General features: G+C 31.9%; 3 protein-coding genes across 4 annotated transcripts; 1 reads left to right on the top strand and 2 right to left on the bottom strand.

Moving 5' to 3' along the window:
• The first annotated feature begins 319 nt into the window (after window positions 1-319).
• On the top strand, window positions 320-3,677 carry LOC114196097 (glycerophosphocholine acyltransferase 1-like). Its single transcript, XM_028086622.2, has 8 exons — window positions 320-520; window positions 762-830; window positions 974-1,031; window positions 1,147-1,247; window positions 1,647-1,742; window positions 1,830-1,923; window positions 2,839-3,076; window positions 3,157-3,677. The coding sequence occupies exons 1-8, from the start codon at window positions 428-430 to the stop codon at window positions 3,458-3,460; spliced, it is 1,053 nt and encodes a 350-aa protein (XP_027942423.1). The 5' UTR covers window positions 320-427; the 3' UTR covers window positions 3,461-3,677.
• A 1,317-nt stretch (window positions 3,678-4,994) lies between these two features.
• On the bottom strand, window positions 4,995-7,179 carry LOC114162686 (hydroxyproline-rich glycoprotein family protein). Its single transcript, XM_028046643.2, has one exon. The coding sequence runs from the start codon at window positions 6,999-7,001 to the stop codon at window positions 5,310-5,312; it is 1,692 nt and encodes a 563-aa protein (XP_027902444.1). The 5' UTR covers window positions 7,002-7,179; the 3' UTR covers window positions 4,995-5,309.
• Window positions 7,180-15,803: 8,624 nt separating this feature from the next.
• On the bottom strand, window positions 15,804-18,000 carry LOC114162691 (uncharacterized). 2 transcript variants are annotated; one of them, XM_028046648.2, is made up of 6 exons: window positions 17,880-18,000; window positions 17,447-17,499; window positions 17,048-17,164; window positions 16,809-16,935; window positions 16,618-16,735; window positions 15,804-16,183 (listed from the first exon to the last, which is right to left on the bottom strand). In XM_028046648.2, the coding sequence occupies exons 1-6, from the start codon at window positions 17,906-17,908 to the stop codon at window positions 16,121-16,123; spliced, it is 507 nt and encodes a 168-aa protein (XP_027902449.1). In that variant the 5' UTR covers window positions 17,909-18,000; the 3' UTR covers window positions 15,804-16,120. The 2 variants fall into 2 exon arrangements, with proteins under 2 accessions (XP_027902449.1, XP_027902450.1); XM_028046649.2 differs by having other exon boundaries at window positions 17,758-17,989.
• Window positions 18,001-18,270: the final 270 nt, after the last annotated feature.

The following is an 18,270-nucleotide window of genomic DNA, read 5'->3' as shown; positions in this document are numbered from 1 at the left end:
ATTTAAAAGTAGAACAAGTTGTTAAAGTGTACACATGCTTTCTACTAATTATTTATAATTGTTAGCATTATTCTTATAGTTAAGAAATCCTCTTATTACAAATATATTTTATCTAATATATTATAAAACTATTAATTTCAATGACATTAAATTTAAAATTATATAAAAGAAAATAGTTTTTTAATAGTGTCAGACCATTCAATTAAGTTACACTTCTGGTCGATTACTTAATACGCTTTGTTTGTTTTCAAATTTTCTTTATATGAGTGGGAGTTTTGTACATATACACGTATATATATATACACGTGTGTGTATGTATTTATATATAGATGGATTTAGGAGAACAAAGAAGCCATATTTCACTACCAGAATTTTCTGTTTCTGCATACACCGCCATCTTTCTTTGTCCGAATCAATTCAAACACATATGGCTGTGTCTGATAACGAAGATCTTGTATCAGACTACACAGACAACGAACCTTCTAAAAAGACAAGGCGTAGGTTCAGGGACAGGTCCAAGGTACGTTGTTGCCTTCAATCCATATGTTTTTTTGTTTTTTATGAAACTTAGATGCATGTTCTTTTGGTGTTGTTGGTGAATTTGATTTTGTAGCTGACAGAAGAATAATATACAAAAACTGTAGTTGGTTGGCGTGACAAGTTTTGTGCTTTTTGTTTTTTGAATTTGATTTCTGTGCGTGGTTGTATCTGTTTTTTTAATTTTATGATATGGGTTTGTTTTGTTTCGGCTGAAAATTAAGGAGGTCTTGTCCAAACAAGCAGTGAAGATAGTCAAACAAGCTGAAGAGCATGAAAGGTTCATCAACAAGGTGGGTTTGTTTTGCTTAATTTCTGTTCATGTTTTTTCAGCTATGGATTTCTTTTTCATCATCTAAGGCCATTTGGGTATTTGGGTATTACTAATATTCAACAAGCTTTGATTTTTTATTTATTTATTTCTGTGAATGTTCAGGTGACTCATCTTTTGGGGGTTCTTGGCTTCGGTGGGTTTTGCTTCCTCTTTGGGGCAAGTAAGTTGATTCAGATAGAACAGTGTAGTGGTTTTCCTTTCTCTCTTTCTCTTTTGAGAAGATTCAATGCCTTCTTTATTGGTTTTCATTTCTTATTACCCTCTTTTTTTACCAGGGCCACAAGCTGTTCCCTTGGTATATTGTTTGTTCTATGTCGTGTTTGTTCCTCTCCGTTGGATATATTACAGGTTCAAGAAATGGCATTACTATCTCCTGGTAAATGATGATATCTCATACTCTCTCTGCAACTATGAAAGAAACCAGTGAAGTGCTTACTAACCACACAACTTTTTGACATACTGTTTTAAATTTACTCTTCATTATTGACTGAAATGTGTTAGAAAATCATAAATTGGTGTGAATCTCATTACTTATTTAATAAGCTTTACTCATGATTTGCAATTTTTAACTAATTTTAACCACTTATAAAGAGTATTTTAGAAAGTGTGTTAGAAACTGCTAGACCCTGTTTCAATACCTTTACTGGTTAAAATCATTGGAACAATGTCTTAATGTTCTTATTTTTATAAGGATACAGGTATTAATTTCATGTGTTAAGTAGTAGAAAACTATGTATGAAAACAAAGCAGGTAAGTGATTGCTCATATGTTTCAGGATTTTTGCTATTATGCCAATACAATCTTCTTGGTTTACCTCCTTTGTTATCCAACGAACGAAAAGCTTTTCATGGTTTGCTTTTCATTCGCTGAGGTAAGCATGTTCTCCTTGATAATTTGATATCTTGATAGAACAATGGTTCATTTGTCAACTTTATGACTTATTCAAGAACTGTGGCAGGGACCATTAGCGTGGGCTTTGATTGTTTGGCGCTGCAGTTTGGTTTTCAGTTCTTTTGACAAGATTGTCAGTGTTCTTATCCATCTTTTACCTGGTAATGTTATAACTTCATTTTTTAATTACTCCTCTTTTTTAAACAATAAAAAGAAAAGTTTCCATTGTCAAATATTGGGAATGACTGCAAAAAAAAGGGTCTGTATGTGTTATTGCATAGCGTGCACTAAGTAAATTTTTATGGAACATCTTGATAATGCGTATTTTACAGGCTTTGCGTTCAAATTCTATTATCTTCATGATTTTTCCATTCAATTTTCAAAAGATTCTGGAATAGTATTGTGCATTGGGGTTGGTTTAATTTAACTACTAGTTTTTCTGCACCTAGATAGATCCTTATAATATGATGCGTGAAGTAACATCAATATTCAATAGCTTCATGCTAGACATGGAAATCAGTAGTTTAGTTGTAGTAGACAACTTTTGCTAGCTTTTTCTGAGAAATAACAGAAATATGGTTTCAAGGCCACAAACTTTAATTATAAAGGGGGATAATTTTGTAGAATATTTAATATTCTATCTGTACAGAACTCAATTCATGATTAAATTCTGTAAGGAAATTTAAAAAGCGGCTATGATAGCTAGAATGTATCCTTATCAAGGAATTTGTATAGGTGCATATGAAGGATTTCTTGATCCATGCTTGAATTATGTGATATCTGCCAGATATAAAACCACTTATGAGTCTTCATCTAAGAATATGCCCCTAAATCTGTATGTTCAATTAATATATTTTATTCTGAATATTATAAAAATGTTATTTTAACACTTGTTTATCCATGTTCAACTTGAATTTCTGTATAGACATCAACATTAGAGCTGCTACAATTGGAAGGAACTTCTGATATAGGCTTCTTAACTTTATGTCTCTTACTCTGCTTCTGTTTTGGTTTTGAGTTGTGATAGACTTGTCAAACATTATGCTTCTAATGCAATTGTTTTCTTTTCTTTTCAGGATTAGTTTTCTTTTCTATTCGATGGTGGAATCCTGCAACCTTTGAAGCCATGCGTCCAGAGGGAACTGCTGCAAGAGCTTCATGGCCTTATATTCAAGATAAATCATATCTCTGGATGTGGCTGTTTTTGGTTCCCTTAGCAGTTTATATTCTGTGGCAGGTTCTGTACTTTCTCATTGTCAATGTCTTGCGCAGACAACGGTTTTTAAGAGATCCTGAAGTCATGACTTCCTACAGGTAATCAAAGAACACTCCTAAACTTTCACTCCATTTTGGTATCTGAAATTTCTGATTTTGTTGTCTCAACTGTTTCGTAGGGAACTCTCCAAAAAGGCTCAGAAAGCAAACAATGTGTGGTGGCGTTTAAGTGGCTTACTTGGAGATCAAAATCGGTTGTTGATGTTCATCATTCTTCAAGGGATATTCACTGTGGCAACCACAGCACTAACTGTTCCCATATTCTTGTCCTATGAACTCTCTGTGGTTTTCCAAATACTGAAGATTTCTGCTTCAGTGTGGAATGGGGGAAGCTTCCTGATAGATGTAATGCCTAGGCAGGTGATTCTCAAGGAGAAAAAGAAATCAGAAATGCAACATGTTCCAAATCAAAATCATCAGTGATAGATGGTGCTAGAAAATTTTAGGTAGTTCAACAATTCTTCATGATATATGTATCCATATTACTCTTGCTGTGTATATTACAAGAAGACCTCACAGTGTAACCGATCTATGGTTCTCAAAATGTAGAAGTGAAATATACCAATGCACATTCCGTGTGCCTTTGTTCTGATGGGCACTTTGTAGAACAGTCATAAAAGTACAATTTCTTTGATCCTTACCACAGACTTTCTGATGAAGTTTAGTACACATGTCCTTGCCACATTTTTGTGTCTGTCACATTCAAAAGTTGCTCAAAAATCAACAATGAAATGATCAAATCCATTAAGCGTTTAATTCTGGAGGGCAAATTTAAGCTGCAAATTTCATAATTCAAGGCAAGAAAATGATATTCCATGGTGTATTTGAAGATGTAGTTGAAATTTGAATAAATAAATGTATGAACGAATGAAACTCAAATGAAATAGCATGTGTACACTTGTGTATTTTGGATTAGTTGCTGAATAGTTGAACATTTATGAGAGGGAATATTTGAGTGAACACTTTAGGGACCAAGAAAGGGGCACCTATATTAATTCAGACAACAGAAGAGATGAAAACATTCAACATCAAACATTGGTATTCATTGTTTGGTTTCAATACTGTTCGGTAATTTGTTTAAGATGTCAACAAATACTCAGCCAGTGAACTTACTGCAATTAATACATATTACTAGAGTAGATAAAAACACATATCTGTGAATGTTGAACGAAATATTAATTTAGGGAATACTAAACATTATTTTCTTTCTTTAAGATAAGCAAAAAAAGTGCATAGTGAAATTTGCAAAATCAACTTAATACAATGAAGATTGTACTTACTTACATTCTATCATTTAACTATAGCTCTTGTGGATACAAAATCTTAAAAACTTTATTCAACCTTCCAAAACCTTTTCACTTTAGTAGATGAGATTTTATACTAACCTATATTTATAGTTATATCTTTAATGATGTGAAATATTTAAAATACCTTAAATCCACAACAATAAATAAGATATAAAAATACAAGAAACCAGTATTGTGTTGTAATTATTAGATTTTGTTTATTTGAGAAATAATCTGGTAAATTAAGTCCTCCGGATATAATAATCATGTAACTTAGATCCTTTTATGACCTAATTTGTTGACACATTCATAGACGACAAGTTATTTTTTTAATCATTAAAACCAGAGGACTGTTCTTACTTTTTTTTAAAAATAATCAACATGCTTTTTTAAAAGGAATAACAAAAGTTTATGCTCGGGTCAATTTAAATATTATCGTCTGAATAAATTTGCTTAATTTTTTAAGAATAAAAGGTTTTGTTTGCATGGATTAGGACACAGATGGGTGGTATTTGGGTGCCCAAAAGAAGGAAGGAAAGGAAAGATTCTTAACGGAACTGAAAGTGCTTCTCTTTAGCCCTGAAAGCTAAGTACGTGCTTCAAAATTCACACTTTTGTTTGTGATCTTCAACTCTTGATGAACACAACAAGAAAAAAGTCACCAACGAAAATGTTCCAGAAACACAAAAATCACATTTACTAATTCAATGATGTTGCTCCCAAGACCAAGGTTTGTCGAAAAACCACCAGAGGCTCCAATAACACATCAAAAACAGAATCAGAGCCCTAGTTACCCTGCTATACAAATATGTTAAATAAAAAAAAATGGCATGAATCAATGAAAGCATGTGAGGGAAATAAAACAAACTCAAACCCATACCCAAGATGCTGAAGCATTCCTCAGTAGCAGGCTCTAATACCTGAACTAAAAAATACCATAATTAGAGCCATGTTTTGTTGTTTTTTCTTTTTCACTCATTCATTTTCTACAACCTACGAGGCAACGAGACATTGCTTTTCTCCTTCAAGGAGTTGAGTTTTTCGAGCTTCCACTCTCCCCTGCGCTTAGCGATGAACGATTCAGCCTTAAGGTTCACATCGGGGCTGGGACAGAAAACGCCGTTACCATCCCTAACGCTCTCGCTCACTGTACTTTCCGATACATTCATTATAATTTCTTCCCTTTCTGGAGAGCTACACCGCGAGCTATGGTTGCTGCGTATCCTGACGAAATCTCCGCGGACAACGAACTTCATCGCCTTCACCTTGAACGGCGGAGGCGGTGGCGGAACCGGAATCAGCGGCGACTGGTTCCCGACGTTAACTGACTCGTGAATCTCGTCGTGGAAATTGGCGCTTCTGCTCGGCAGCGGTGGTCGCCCCGTGTTTCGACGGCGTGGAGGAGACGGCGGAGATGGAGGAGACGGGGGAGGGATGTGGCTCTTGCGCTTTGACCACCGCTTCGACGGCGGAGGAGGTGGCGGGGGTGGTGGCGGTGACACTGAGTGGATTTTCTTGCTCTTGCCTAGTCCTTTTCGGAATAGACTGTGGAACATTGAAGTTGGTGGCGGAGGAGGTGGTGGAGGTGGCGGCGTTGGTGGTGGCACTGTCGTGGTGTTCGTTAATTCGTCGGCATTTTCTTCGTAATGTTGATCGTGGTTATCTTTTGCTCTTTGCTTCTTCTTTTTCTTTCGCTGGTTGGAGAGAACTGAAGCCCAAACCATCGCTATCTCTCTCTTCACATTGCTCTTCTTTCGCTCGCTCTTACGCTCCGATCGCTCCTTCGCCGACGGCGGCGGCGGGGTCGGAGGAGCCGGAGGTGGAGAGCGGATCGTCGTGAACTCGCGCTCGTCGAGCTCGACGGTTATCTCACTGACTCTCTCTGTTTTCCGATGCGACCGTCGTGCATTGCGACGTGCCGATTCCGGCTGCGGAGGAGGAGGAGGCGGCGGTGGTGGTGGAGGAGTTGGCGTAGTAGATTTCACCGGCGGTGATGGAGGACGAGTTTCGAAGGTATCAACCGGAATTTCCTTTTCTCCATCTTCTTGTTGTTGGTGGTGTTGATGCTGATGCTGTGGCTGTGGTGACAGTGATGGTGGTGATTCCGGAAACCGTTTGTGGTGGTCGACGGCGGGAAAATGGTCCCTGGCCGGAGAGCGGAACTGCTTGTCGATTTCAAAATCATCAAAGAAGCGGAACTTGTACCGGTCATCGCCGGTTTCCCACTGGCGCAGATCTGGATAAGAGCTGCTGTTTCTTCTCATCCTCAACCGCGTATCACCGGTTGCAGGTGACTGAAACCGGTTCAGAGGAGTATCATTAATATACTCTTTTCTTTCCCCTGTGAACCCAAGCCACTGAGGTTGTCCTACGGAAGAGACCTGTCGAAACGCAGCGTTTCGATCCGGAACGGCGTCGTGGTGGTTATTTCTTGGGGTGTGTTCGTCGTCGTTTCGTCTGGCAAAGACGCCGCACAGGATTGCGAAAACGACGAGGAGGATGTTGAGGGAGTCCCAGCTGGTCTTGACGGAGGCCGGGCGTATGAGGCGCGTGGCGGCGGAGAGGAGCGGCGGCAGAGCGAGGAAGAGGATGGTGAGAATGACGATGGGGAAGAGAATGATTATGAGTGGAGGGCTGAGTAAGGGTGGCGATGAGTGCCAGGAGCGACGGTGGGGCATGGTGGTTGGTGGTGGTGATGAGGGTGTTGAGAAAGCAGTGTGAGGTAAGTGTTGTTCTGTTTATGGATATTTTGACAGGTAGGGGACAACGTGAATTGAAATTCTTAAAGTGGAACGACAACGTAACATAACAACTTGTAACCTCTTCATTCCCACCATGGACAGATAATATACTTGGAGTAACAGGTACTCCCCAAACTCTCCTTCTACTGTGCTTCATTTATTTAATCACATTTTACAACAATTATTCTTTCAGAAACAAATAAAATGAAGTTTTTTTATTGGACCAATGAAGTCGGAAAAAATGTATGGAGTGTAGATTACATTATAGTAATTGTATTGTGATTTTAGAATAATAATATGGTTATTATTTTCAGTTGACGAAGATACAAGACTTTTAATCAAATATATAAATACAATTATTATATTTATATGGCTTAAATACTTTTTGGTCCTCATTTTCGTAGTGTTTGTTACAAATGGTTCTCATTCTCACTATAATGTTTAAAATGATCCTCATTTTTACGGAATGTTTAGAATGATCATCATTTTCGCAATTCGTGTTTTATTTGGTGTAACACCGTTTAAATCATTAACGGAGTATTGTAGGCACGATTTGTATTAGGGTGTATTACGTGTACTGTACACGAATAAGTTGATTGTGTTAAAAAAAGACAAAAACCTAACCTTGAGATCCAATCTTTGGTTAACTCCTTTTTCCTTCTCATTTTTACCAATGTTTAGAATGGTCATCATTTTCGCAATTCGTGTTTTATTTGGTGTAACACCGTTTAAATCATTAACGGATCATTGTAGGCACGATTTGTATTAGGGTGTATTACGTGTACTGTACACGAATAAGTTGATTGTGTTAAAAATAGACAAAAACCTAACCTTGAGATCCAATCTTTGGTTAACTCTTTTTTCCTTATGTAGTCTGTCAAGGACATTTGGGCAAATGTTTCCTTCAAAAGTTGTAACATTTTTTTCTCTTGGTGACCCACCTTTCCATTAAATAAACTCTGATTTCCTCGAGCATGGTGATTATGGGTTTGCCTCTTGCATCCACTATGACACTATTAAAAGCTTCACTTATATCGTTGACAATTGTGTCGCATATGGCCAAATATTGGTTTTCCTAGCTCACTTATTTATCCCCAAATATCTAATTAAGCCACATGTACAGTACACGTAATACACACTGATACAAATCGTGCCACATGTATAATGCTCCGTTAATGATTTAAACGACGTTACAGAAAAGGACCAAATAAAACACGAATTGCGAAAATGAGGACCATTATAAACATTCGGTAAAAATGAGGACCATTTTAAATATTCTGTGAAAATGAGGACCATCCACAACAAACACTACAAAAATGATGACTAAAAAGGTATTTAAGCCTATTTATATTTGTCGCATTTTCAGCTTTCTTGAAGAGCAAGCATCTATATTTTGGTACTTAAGTGTTGAAGTCGAATTCCTTTGTAGGGTTATGCTTGACATAACAACACATCTTAAACTAATATGAAAAAGTTGATTATTGAAAATCTTAAAAGAAATAACATAGAACAGAAGATGTTCCTAATTTGTTGTAATCTATGTCGAACTTAGGAGTTTACCTTGCTATTATGTAGATAACAAGGATTTTTAACTGTTTTTCAACTTAACAAGTTTCATTAAGATAGGTTTGGATATATTTTAGAAAATTTTGAAAATGATTGAGATGTTACTTATGACATTAATCTTAAATTAAGAACACAACTTATGAAAGAGATTCCCATGGTTGGGCACTTGGGCCCCAAACTTTTGAAGTTAACATTATTTTGTCCTATTTTTTTCTCTCTCTTATTTGAACATTTGAAGCACCTGTTATAATTATGCATTGCTTCTGCCTTGGTGTGTGTAATAATATATCGAGTTCCATCAATATAACATATTTTAAGTTAGTATTCGACAACAAGGGTATACTAGATCTATTCAAGTTGAAGTCTTGAATTGAAAGTGTTGAAGATCACTCAATCCAATAGAAGTCTTTGAAAATTTTGAAGAAATAAAATTGTGTCCGATCCCAAAAAGAAATATATACTTTTATTAACATTTGAAATCACAAATTAAAATATTAAATAGTTAGAAATAAAAGAAAATTCTTACATCATATATGGCGTAAACAAGTTATCCTAACATAAGGATTAACTAATTTACCATTGAAAAAAAGAAGAAGACTATCACTTTGTAAGAAATATTCAAAATATCTGTTGAAAAAACATCTTTCCAAACACGATACAATTTTTTTTCGATCATTGCAACTTGTGGGCCAAACAATGTCGATACCAAGCAAATGCAAATTCAATTAGTGACATTTCGTATATAACATGATAAACCAAACAAACCCCTTTACTTGTTCCAATCCCAATCCAATTTTTAAGTTCATTCTTGAAATAAACCACGTTGTCTTTATCCCCCAATTGAATCTACACGTATTAAAAAAAGTAACAAAGAAGGGGAAGAATAAAAATATTTGAGATATAGACAAACAAAAAGAAATTGAAAAAACAAAACTTACATTGTTTCAACAATCTCTTATTTTGTCCCAATTGTGTCCATAAACAAACCCATGGTACCTAGTCACCTAATCTATGTTTTTCATGTATTTTTTTCTTCTCTCGCAAATAAAAAAAAAGGGTTAAGTTAAGGTGACGTGGAGGAGAAAGAAGTAGTATGAATTTGTAGTGATACGTGTTTGGTTGGTTGCGCCTGAATGATTGGAGTGTGGAAGCAATGATTGAAACGCACTTCCTTTCCAACAAGAGAACGCTAAAACTGGCTTTTCGGGAGCGCACTTTTTTAAAAGATGAAAACCCAAACGACACTTTAATTTTATTTTTTCTTCGAAATTTTTACTGTGTGAGTCATTGTTGGCACAAGTGTTGCCAACCCACCCTATCCATTCATTCTTCTTTCTAGCCTTATGCCCTCTCTTCTCAATACTCATCTGCCTCTACTTTTGTCTAAAAAAACATCATTTCACCAAACACACTTCTTTCTTAGCTCCACTTCAAAAAAAAGAAAAAGAAACCTATTCACTGATACAAACAGTTACGAGATCTATGGTCAACTCTAGTTTGGTTTAATCATTACCAAGCTCCAAGGAATGACAATGGTGCAAGAGATTTTGAATATATATATTATCAGCAGAAGATAAAAATATTTAATAGAATATTTTGGATGTCGAAACTCTTTACAATTTATGTATAAGTATTGTTTATTTAGTAAAGAAAATAAAAAATCTAGAAACCTTCGTAATTGTCCTACAAACTAAGGTTTCTTTTGTTTATCAATCGAGTTGATCAACATTATTATGTTCACTAATTCAAGTTCAAAGCAATTGTTTAATAAAAGACGGAACTTAGGTACAATGAGTTCGTTGATATAAGAATTCTTATGGTGTAGATGTGCTAGTGCTTATACTTTGATTTCCTTTCCACCGTAATGAAGTAGACATTTGATATCATGCATATTCCTAATCTTTTGTTGTTAAGCTTCTAATGGCTCATTGAGATTATACTTCATTCTCTAATTAGCAAATACACTTGTTTTTTAAAGAAAATTTCTTGTTGAGTCTCGAGCTTCTTATAATATAAAAAATTATTGTTTGAAAATGAATGAAGTGGTATAATTATCCTAAATATTTTGTTGGCTAACAAAAATCAAGATATAATAAGATAATGTATATGTAAAAATACTTCTGCAATTGAAATTAATAACACGTAATGGATGTATAACAAATGAGTGATACTAAATAGTATCTGTATCATAAATATTAATCTGTTTATAATATTTTAACGTATTTTTATGTGGATGAACTCTGAAGAATAATTGATTAGTGTCTTCTATATAATCTTATGCTTAATATCATAACATTATTTAAGTAATTAATCTTAAATGTGAATTTATATATATATATATATTTTTTTTTTCTTTATGATTTACCTTACTTGTTTCCTATTTAGGATAAGTGTGAGAACATTAATATCAAGATATTCAAAATCATTTCTAATAAAACTTGTAAAACATTAATATTTTAATTAAGTACTAATAAGAGAGCTTAGATTGTTATTAAGAGTTTTAGATAACCAATCAAAAGTTAAAGAGTTTATTAAGAATAATATAAGTTGATAAGAATATCGTATATACCATTTATTTATAATGTCTTTACAAATACACATTCTCCTTAATTCAAATAAAACAAAGCACTTACTTCTCCCCTTTACACTAAAAAAAAAAAAAAAATCTCACAAATATATATAAAAAAGAACACGTCTCAATCTTAAATTGATTATTTCAACTTTTCTAACAACAATATCATTTTTTATAAACATGCGTTTGATTATCAATTAAGTAATTCAAAATGAGTTTGATTATCAATCAAATAATTCAAACCTTCTTTGCTTGACAACTAATTTTATAGAAATTTCCTAACAGTCAAATTTTAGTTGAATAGATGTGGTTGGATAAAATTATTTGCAATTTAGGTCTATGTATTAAATATTTAGAATGCATTTTCATAATTAAAAGAAATTATTACAGAATTGTAAATTAAAAAAAAATACTGTAGTTTTTGTCCTGTAAAAACAATTCAAGCCAATTAAAATTCTTCAGTTTCATTAAGATATCCATTTTCAATTTAATTTTTTAGAACTTGTTTTATCTCAATAAAATCTATATTATACTCATCGTGAACGTGAAATCATTTTAGCTAAACTATTTGAATTTAATCCACGAAAAGAATTTCATATAATTAAGTATTTAAATTTGCGAAAAAAAAAATAGTATTTGATTTTGTATTATGTAAAGGTTGTCCTATTTCTTGTACTTTCTAAAAAAAAAGTGCATTTTGTGCCGTTTGCATCCATATTTATTGTCTGAACCACATTTTTAACTTTTTATTGTGTTCTCTTTTTTGGCTGAAACTCGTGATATTAATTAAAACATGTAAAATCACCATGCATGCAATTTGCCATCAAATCGAGTTTTTCTTTTCTTTTTCACTTTTTCTTGGTTCAATGAAGAGTGACTGAATCTTAATCAAATAAATAAATAAAATAAAAAGAGATGGCCCAGAAGTAGGAAAAGAATATTATTTTAAGAATTAAACAAAGGGACACCACTTTGGATAGAAATCTTTTAACTACCAATCTCTTTATCACAACAATATAATATTATAATATATATATATATATATATATATATATATATATATATATATATATATATATATATATATATATATATATATGAATATAAATAGAAAAAAAGTACTAGTTAATCCCTATCTATACTTGTCACAGTTCTTGAATTGGAAACATCTCTTTGGTGAAATTATAAATTCTCAATAAATTTTAATTTTTTTTGTTGCTAATTGATTAAGATCATAATAAAAATTTATTTAAAATAGCAAATTTTATTTAAACACACCAAAATTAACTTTTGTACTCAAGTTACGTACTAAGGAAATTGAAAGGAAAAAGAAATACATGTTATAAAATAACCCTAACCTACAAATTCTTAAATTCATAAAAGAAGTTATTTTACAAATTTCAGCTATTAATTTAAACATAAATGAAAAAAAAAATGTGAAGAAACAATTAATTTTGACTGACATGCTATAAAATGGAGTGTAATTAAAGTGTTTTATGGAAATATATAAAAGAAAAATGATAGTGCATGACAGATAGAAATATAGCATATTGTCAAATATGTTGTTGATAGGGTAGGGATAATATTTTGACATGCACCATTATTATTATATATTTCACTTTCATCATCTTCTCCCCCACTCATCCAAACAACCACTATTCATCTTCAACTATTGTTATTTTAACTTTTTATTTTAATTTTTTATAATAGTGTAATGTGATGATTTAAAAATGATTAAAATAATGAATTAAAAATAGTAAAAAAAATAAGTAAAAATATCGATATTATTTAAAATTTTAGGTTTGGAAGGGAAGGCTTACCTACAAACTCACCCTCTCTCACTCTCATCTGTCACTCCTACTTTCCATTTCACACCCCATCTTACATTCTTTCTTTTTCATCACCAAACCATTCTTTCATGGCTATATGCTAAAATGGAATTTAACTCCTTCACCACATGCTTCAAATCTCAGGATAATATGACTTTTTTTTTTCGTATATTTAGTAGTCTCCTATCTTTTCTTCTTCAAATTTTTAAAACCTTTTTCAAAAATAAAACTGTAACAAAATTTTAAGTTAAGAAACAATACATATTTTAAGGATCAAAAGAAGAAATAAAAAACTAATTTTTCATCTTAATTTTTGAATTAAACTAACTAAGTTGACTATTGTGTTAGTTTATTAAACTCAATTTTCATCTTAATTTTTGGATTAAACTGACTATTGTATTAGTTTATTATATTAATTCTGACGAGATACAGATGATAAAATATATATTTATAAAACTCTCGTATCAATTAGAAATAAAGTCTTATTAATTTATAATATATAAATAATTGTAAACTTTATTTTATAAGTTGGTTATGTATGGTTGAATTAGGTTTAAAATCTACTTTTCAATATGGTATTATAAAATCACAAACTAAAATCTATCTTAATAATTATCAAATCACTTATTAATATCTGTTAGGATCGAACGCTTACTACTAGACAAAAAACTATAACCAATAGTCAGGGTACATCTATTTTTATTTAACAGTGTACCAACCAAATGCCACAATCCAATTTTGACTCGGTCTACTTGGGCATTGTTACAGGACAATTGATGCTACCTGCAACGATATCTAATCTCACCATCGTTCTTAGATAAAAAAAAACACTAAATAAAAAATAGGATTAATATATATTTCTATTTATTTTTATTTTATTTTCATCTAGTGTATCTATCTTGTATGGAACTCAAGAGAAATTCACGGATATATAGACTTTCTTTGATATAAATAAATAAATAAATAGTGTATCGTTTTACAAGGTTTTCTAAGCAGGTGTTCAATTCAGAAACAATAATGGTCGGTCGATTATTAAAATTAATCCTCGTGCTATTAAAAAATATTGACTTGAAATATAAAATTCATGATTTCAAACCTAATATAATACCAAAATAAAATCCCACGCAAGTGACATAAAATAAGAATACTTTTATCTGTGGGACAGATGTAACATTTTATTATAACGATCTCACTAAAAACATATATATTATTTGAATGTTTGTTATGTCTATGTCTTGCGATAATTTCTTATTAAAATATTTTTCTTTTATATTCAAATTTTGACCATTAAAAACTACTAGATTGGATTATGGGTAAGCTGGTTATTCACAGAAATTGAAATTGCACTTCAGATTTGAGATTTTTTTCTCTTTCTTATAACTTTTGGAAGTATATTTGAGTGTGACATTAATATTGCGGGATTTCCCCCTCCATTCTCGTAGTAATAATGAAATTGCTTTCACTTCCATGTTTCATACAAATTATACCGTCTGAAATGTAAATTTGAATTAGAAATCGTATAATTTGAAATATAAATTTATATCACAAATTATTTAATTTATAATGTATTTTGCATTTTCAATTGTCTTATAAATTTGTATTATGGTGAAATATAAATTTGTATTATGAATTGTATGATTCAAAATGTATTCTTTGTTCTGAATTTTTTTCTAAATTTATATTACGGATTGAATAATTCATAATATAAATTTATATTATAAATTGTACGATCTAAAACATAATTTACACTTTATATTATTTATTAAATTTGTATTATGAATTGTACGATCTTAATTGTAAAGTTACAAAATTATATAATTCAAAATGTAATTTACATTTTCGAGTTGTCTTCTAAATTTGTATTAAGAATTATGATTAAAACATGAAAAGACATCGTACACTATCCTTTTCTATTAATTTCATTAGGATATGATTAAAATTTTAGAAAGGATGAGGTGTAGAAAGAAAACATGGGATGCAAGAAGAAATTTCCATTATCGTCCATACGTGACTTTTCTCACTTGTTTAAAGCATACATATAAAATACATATAAAGCCCAGTTCAAAGCCACACACGTATAAACAATATTATTTAATTACAACTTAGTTGAACGTAATATTACAGTTTTCTTTTTTATAGAAAAAAAAATATTCTTTTATCATTTCTGGATAAAAATGAGTATAATTTGTTTAGCTTTCAAATATTTTCTTACAGTGTTATAATCATTATTCAAATATTATAACTAATTAATTGTTGTTTCAAAAGTGACCCTATTAATATTTATATATTGATTTGAGAATTACAAATTTATAAATATTATATGTGTAATTGGCAACTTAAATTTTCAACGAATACTTATCCCATCTTTTTTTGTATTCTCTTTATTTTCTTGTGTTGTTTTTATTTTGTCATTATGAATTTCATTACATTTTCTGTTTTAAATGCACAAGTTAGGCTCGTATATATGTTACGTAAGTACGAGGAAAATAAATTAGATGTAAAATGTTTACTATAATTTGTTTATAGAGTTGCTGTAACATTGATTAAGATGCAAGATTTATGCCGATTAAAAAGAAAGTACAAGATTTATCTTCTATTTTTCAATTATCTTAAACAATTTATTTTACTGAATAATACAATCAGTTGATTTTTCGAGTTTAATTAATCAGGATTTTTGAAAAAATAAGGTTAACAAAAATAAAAAAATTAACAATAAATGCATAAAAATTTGCCCCTCACTTACAAACATCCTGGTTCTGCCAGAATACAGTGTTTGGGAGATAATAAAGATATTCTTTAACATGTGCTCTTATTCAAAATAACATCATAGCAAAATCAGAAGCAAAATTCTCATAATATGAAAGGTGAAAACTGTGTAAAATTCGTAAGAACAAAGACAAGATTTCTTTTTGTATACTCTTAATACACAAATTTAACAAGGGTGACTTTTCATCCTTCTCTAATGATACACAGAGTATGCAGCATCTTGAAGCATATTTTTTCTGCATACCTTGTTATATACACATGCAATTGTTTCTGATATGTATTTTAATCACCTCTCCATTCCAACTTTATCACTGTAACTGGTATCAGGGTGAGCGTAAATGAAGAATAGTTCCTATGATCAGCAATGCTACTGTGAATATTAGTGCCTGCAATTTCACCAGTGCATTCAGAAAAAGAAGATACCTAGTGAACTACAATAATACTTTGAATCTTATTAGCTTTCTATACTTAAGAAATGCAATGGCATGAAAGTAATCATTTTCGTCCAACTAATTGTGTGTGTTAGGTTCACAGAGAGTTTTACTCGAGAGAATAAACACCAACGAGACCTCAGCCCGATCACATAAGGCATTGATACCATTTTCAACTTAAAATCTTAAGATAATAAGTGTATAGGTCTTTATCCTTATATAGTATTCTACTTTCTTATTTTTAGTCAATGTGGAATTTAGACTCACACTTAAATTCTTAAAAGTGTAATCATATTTAATGATATTCTAATGCTCTATGTTGACAATGAAAAATGCAAGCTTCAGCACAGAAAATTAAACAAGAGATAGAGAAAGCAGAGAAATGTTACAGCAATTGCAGAAGCTCCTAACCCTGCCCTTTCCCTAGGATCCTTTCTGTAATAATTTCCAAAGTAAAGGATTGTGGCATAGTACCACAGAGGTGGACATAGAAATCCCAGAAGAAATCTGAAATTAAACACAGAAAATCACAACACAAGAAGAAGAAGAAATTTGAGAAGAGAGTATATCAGTTACTTACGAGAACCATCCAATTCCACAACCATAACATGGAAGGGGTCTGTCATAAAGTCCTGTTTGGAAGTCCTCAGGCCCTCTAATTAAGGTATAGGTGCCCTTTTCGGGGTCTCCACCTTCCATTGCTTGACCTAATGTTAGACCAAACTTGTTTAGACAGTTTTAGTGATGAATATGAACACAAGAGACACATTTCTGCACATAATTCTTGCTTTCCACTTTAACTGAGGTATGAGTGAATACCTCTAAAAATTGAATAATTTCTTGCAGATGGCCTTAGAAGATCAAGATGCTTATCAGAGACAGAAGTTGCCAATTCCACACCATTTCTCAAATCAACACTCTCTTCCATACCACAACCTGTTTCAAACCAAATCACATTTCATGTAAGTGCTTTCAGTTCCAAATGCAGTTATATATTAATAGTGAGATATCAAGAACAAGAACATGAACATTCCAAGTAAAGACAAGACAACATTAACATATGCTGTTTCCATTAAGGATCAATACTGGGAAAGCTATATAGATAATCAAGTCTCATTAAGCTGTTTCCTTATCACAACATCTGATATGCTTATCAATTGCTGATACAGGAAAGATTTTCTTGATAAATTAATAAGAAAAGCTTTGACTTTTGAGTACCTTTATCCATTTGTTGTTGTTGCTGAGCTTGTTCAGAACAACAATTAAAATCCCTGTTTCACAGAATTAAAATCTGGAGTGTCAGATTAAGGAACTAATCATCCATTGTGCTGCAACAGTTATCAGAACAAAAACCACACATACTTTATATAACAACACATATAGGAACAGATATCAATTATGATGATGATGATGAGAAAAAAAGAAAAGAAAAGGTTTTTATGCATCAGAAAAAATACCCTTTAAGAGAAAAAACAAAAAACAGAATTGGGCAAACACCAAAAACAGAAGAAGATGAAAGAAACACTTGCCTTGAAAGAGCAACAAGAAGTTGCAGTGATGAGAAGAGAGAAAGGGACAGAAAATTATTTGAAAAAAGATAACTGGTTTGTATCGAAGAGATGGTGTTGAAACATGATAAGATTGGTGTTACCCCATTTCTCCTTTGTGATATAATCGCATCTGAACATAACAAAAGTTGAAACAGCTTGAAGCTGAAGAGAATTGAAAATGTCTTTGTGTTCCTAAATCATAAGAACCTTAGTTTAATGCACCAATTTGAATAATAAATAAAAGTTATGTGTTTCTTTGTGTGATATATAAGTTGTCTTTATCACATAGTCAATTGTGCTACATCACAGTTTATTTACGCAGCCTCCTTGCCTTGCTTTCACATTCTTCTGCCTAATTTCCTCCTAAATAACACATTTTTCATACAATTTTTTAATATGTATTTTCAGTATTGATTATTTTTAGAAAAAAAAAAACCCAAAAACTTGTCTGAATTTCATAATTTTGAATAAATTTAAGTAAATAGTAAAGAA

This window comes from Vigna unguiculata, chromosome 9 (genome assembly GCF_037176805.1).
Source record: "Vigna unguiculata cultivar grain cowpea cultivar isolate G323 ecotype 2 chromosome 9, ASM3717680v1, whole genome shotgun sequence".
Classification (NCBI taxonomy): domain Eukaryota; kingdom Viridiplantae; phylum Streptophyta; class Magnoliopsida; order Fabales; family Fabaceae; genus Vigna; species Vigna unguiculata.
This window is presented reverse-complemented; position numbering and strand designations above follow the sequence as displayed.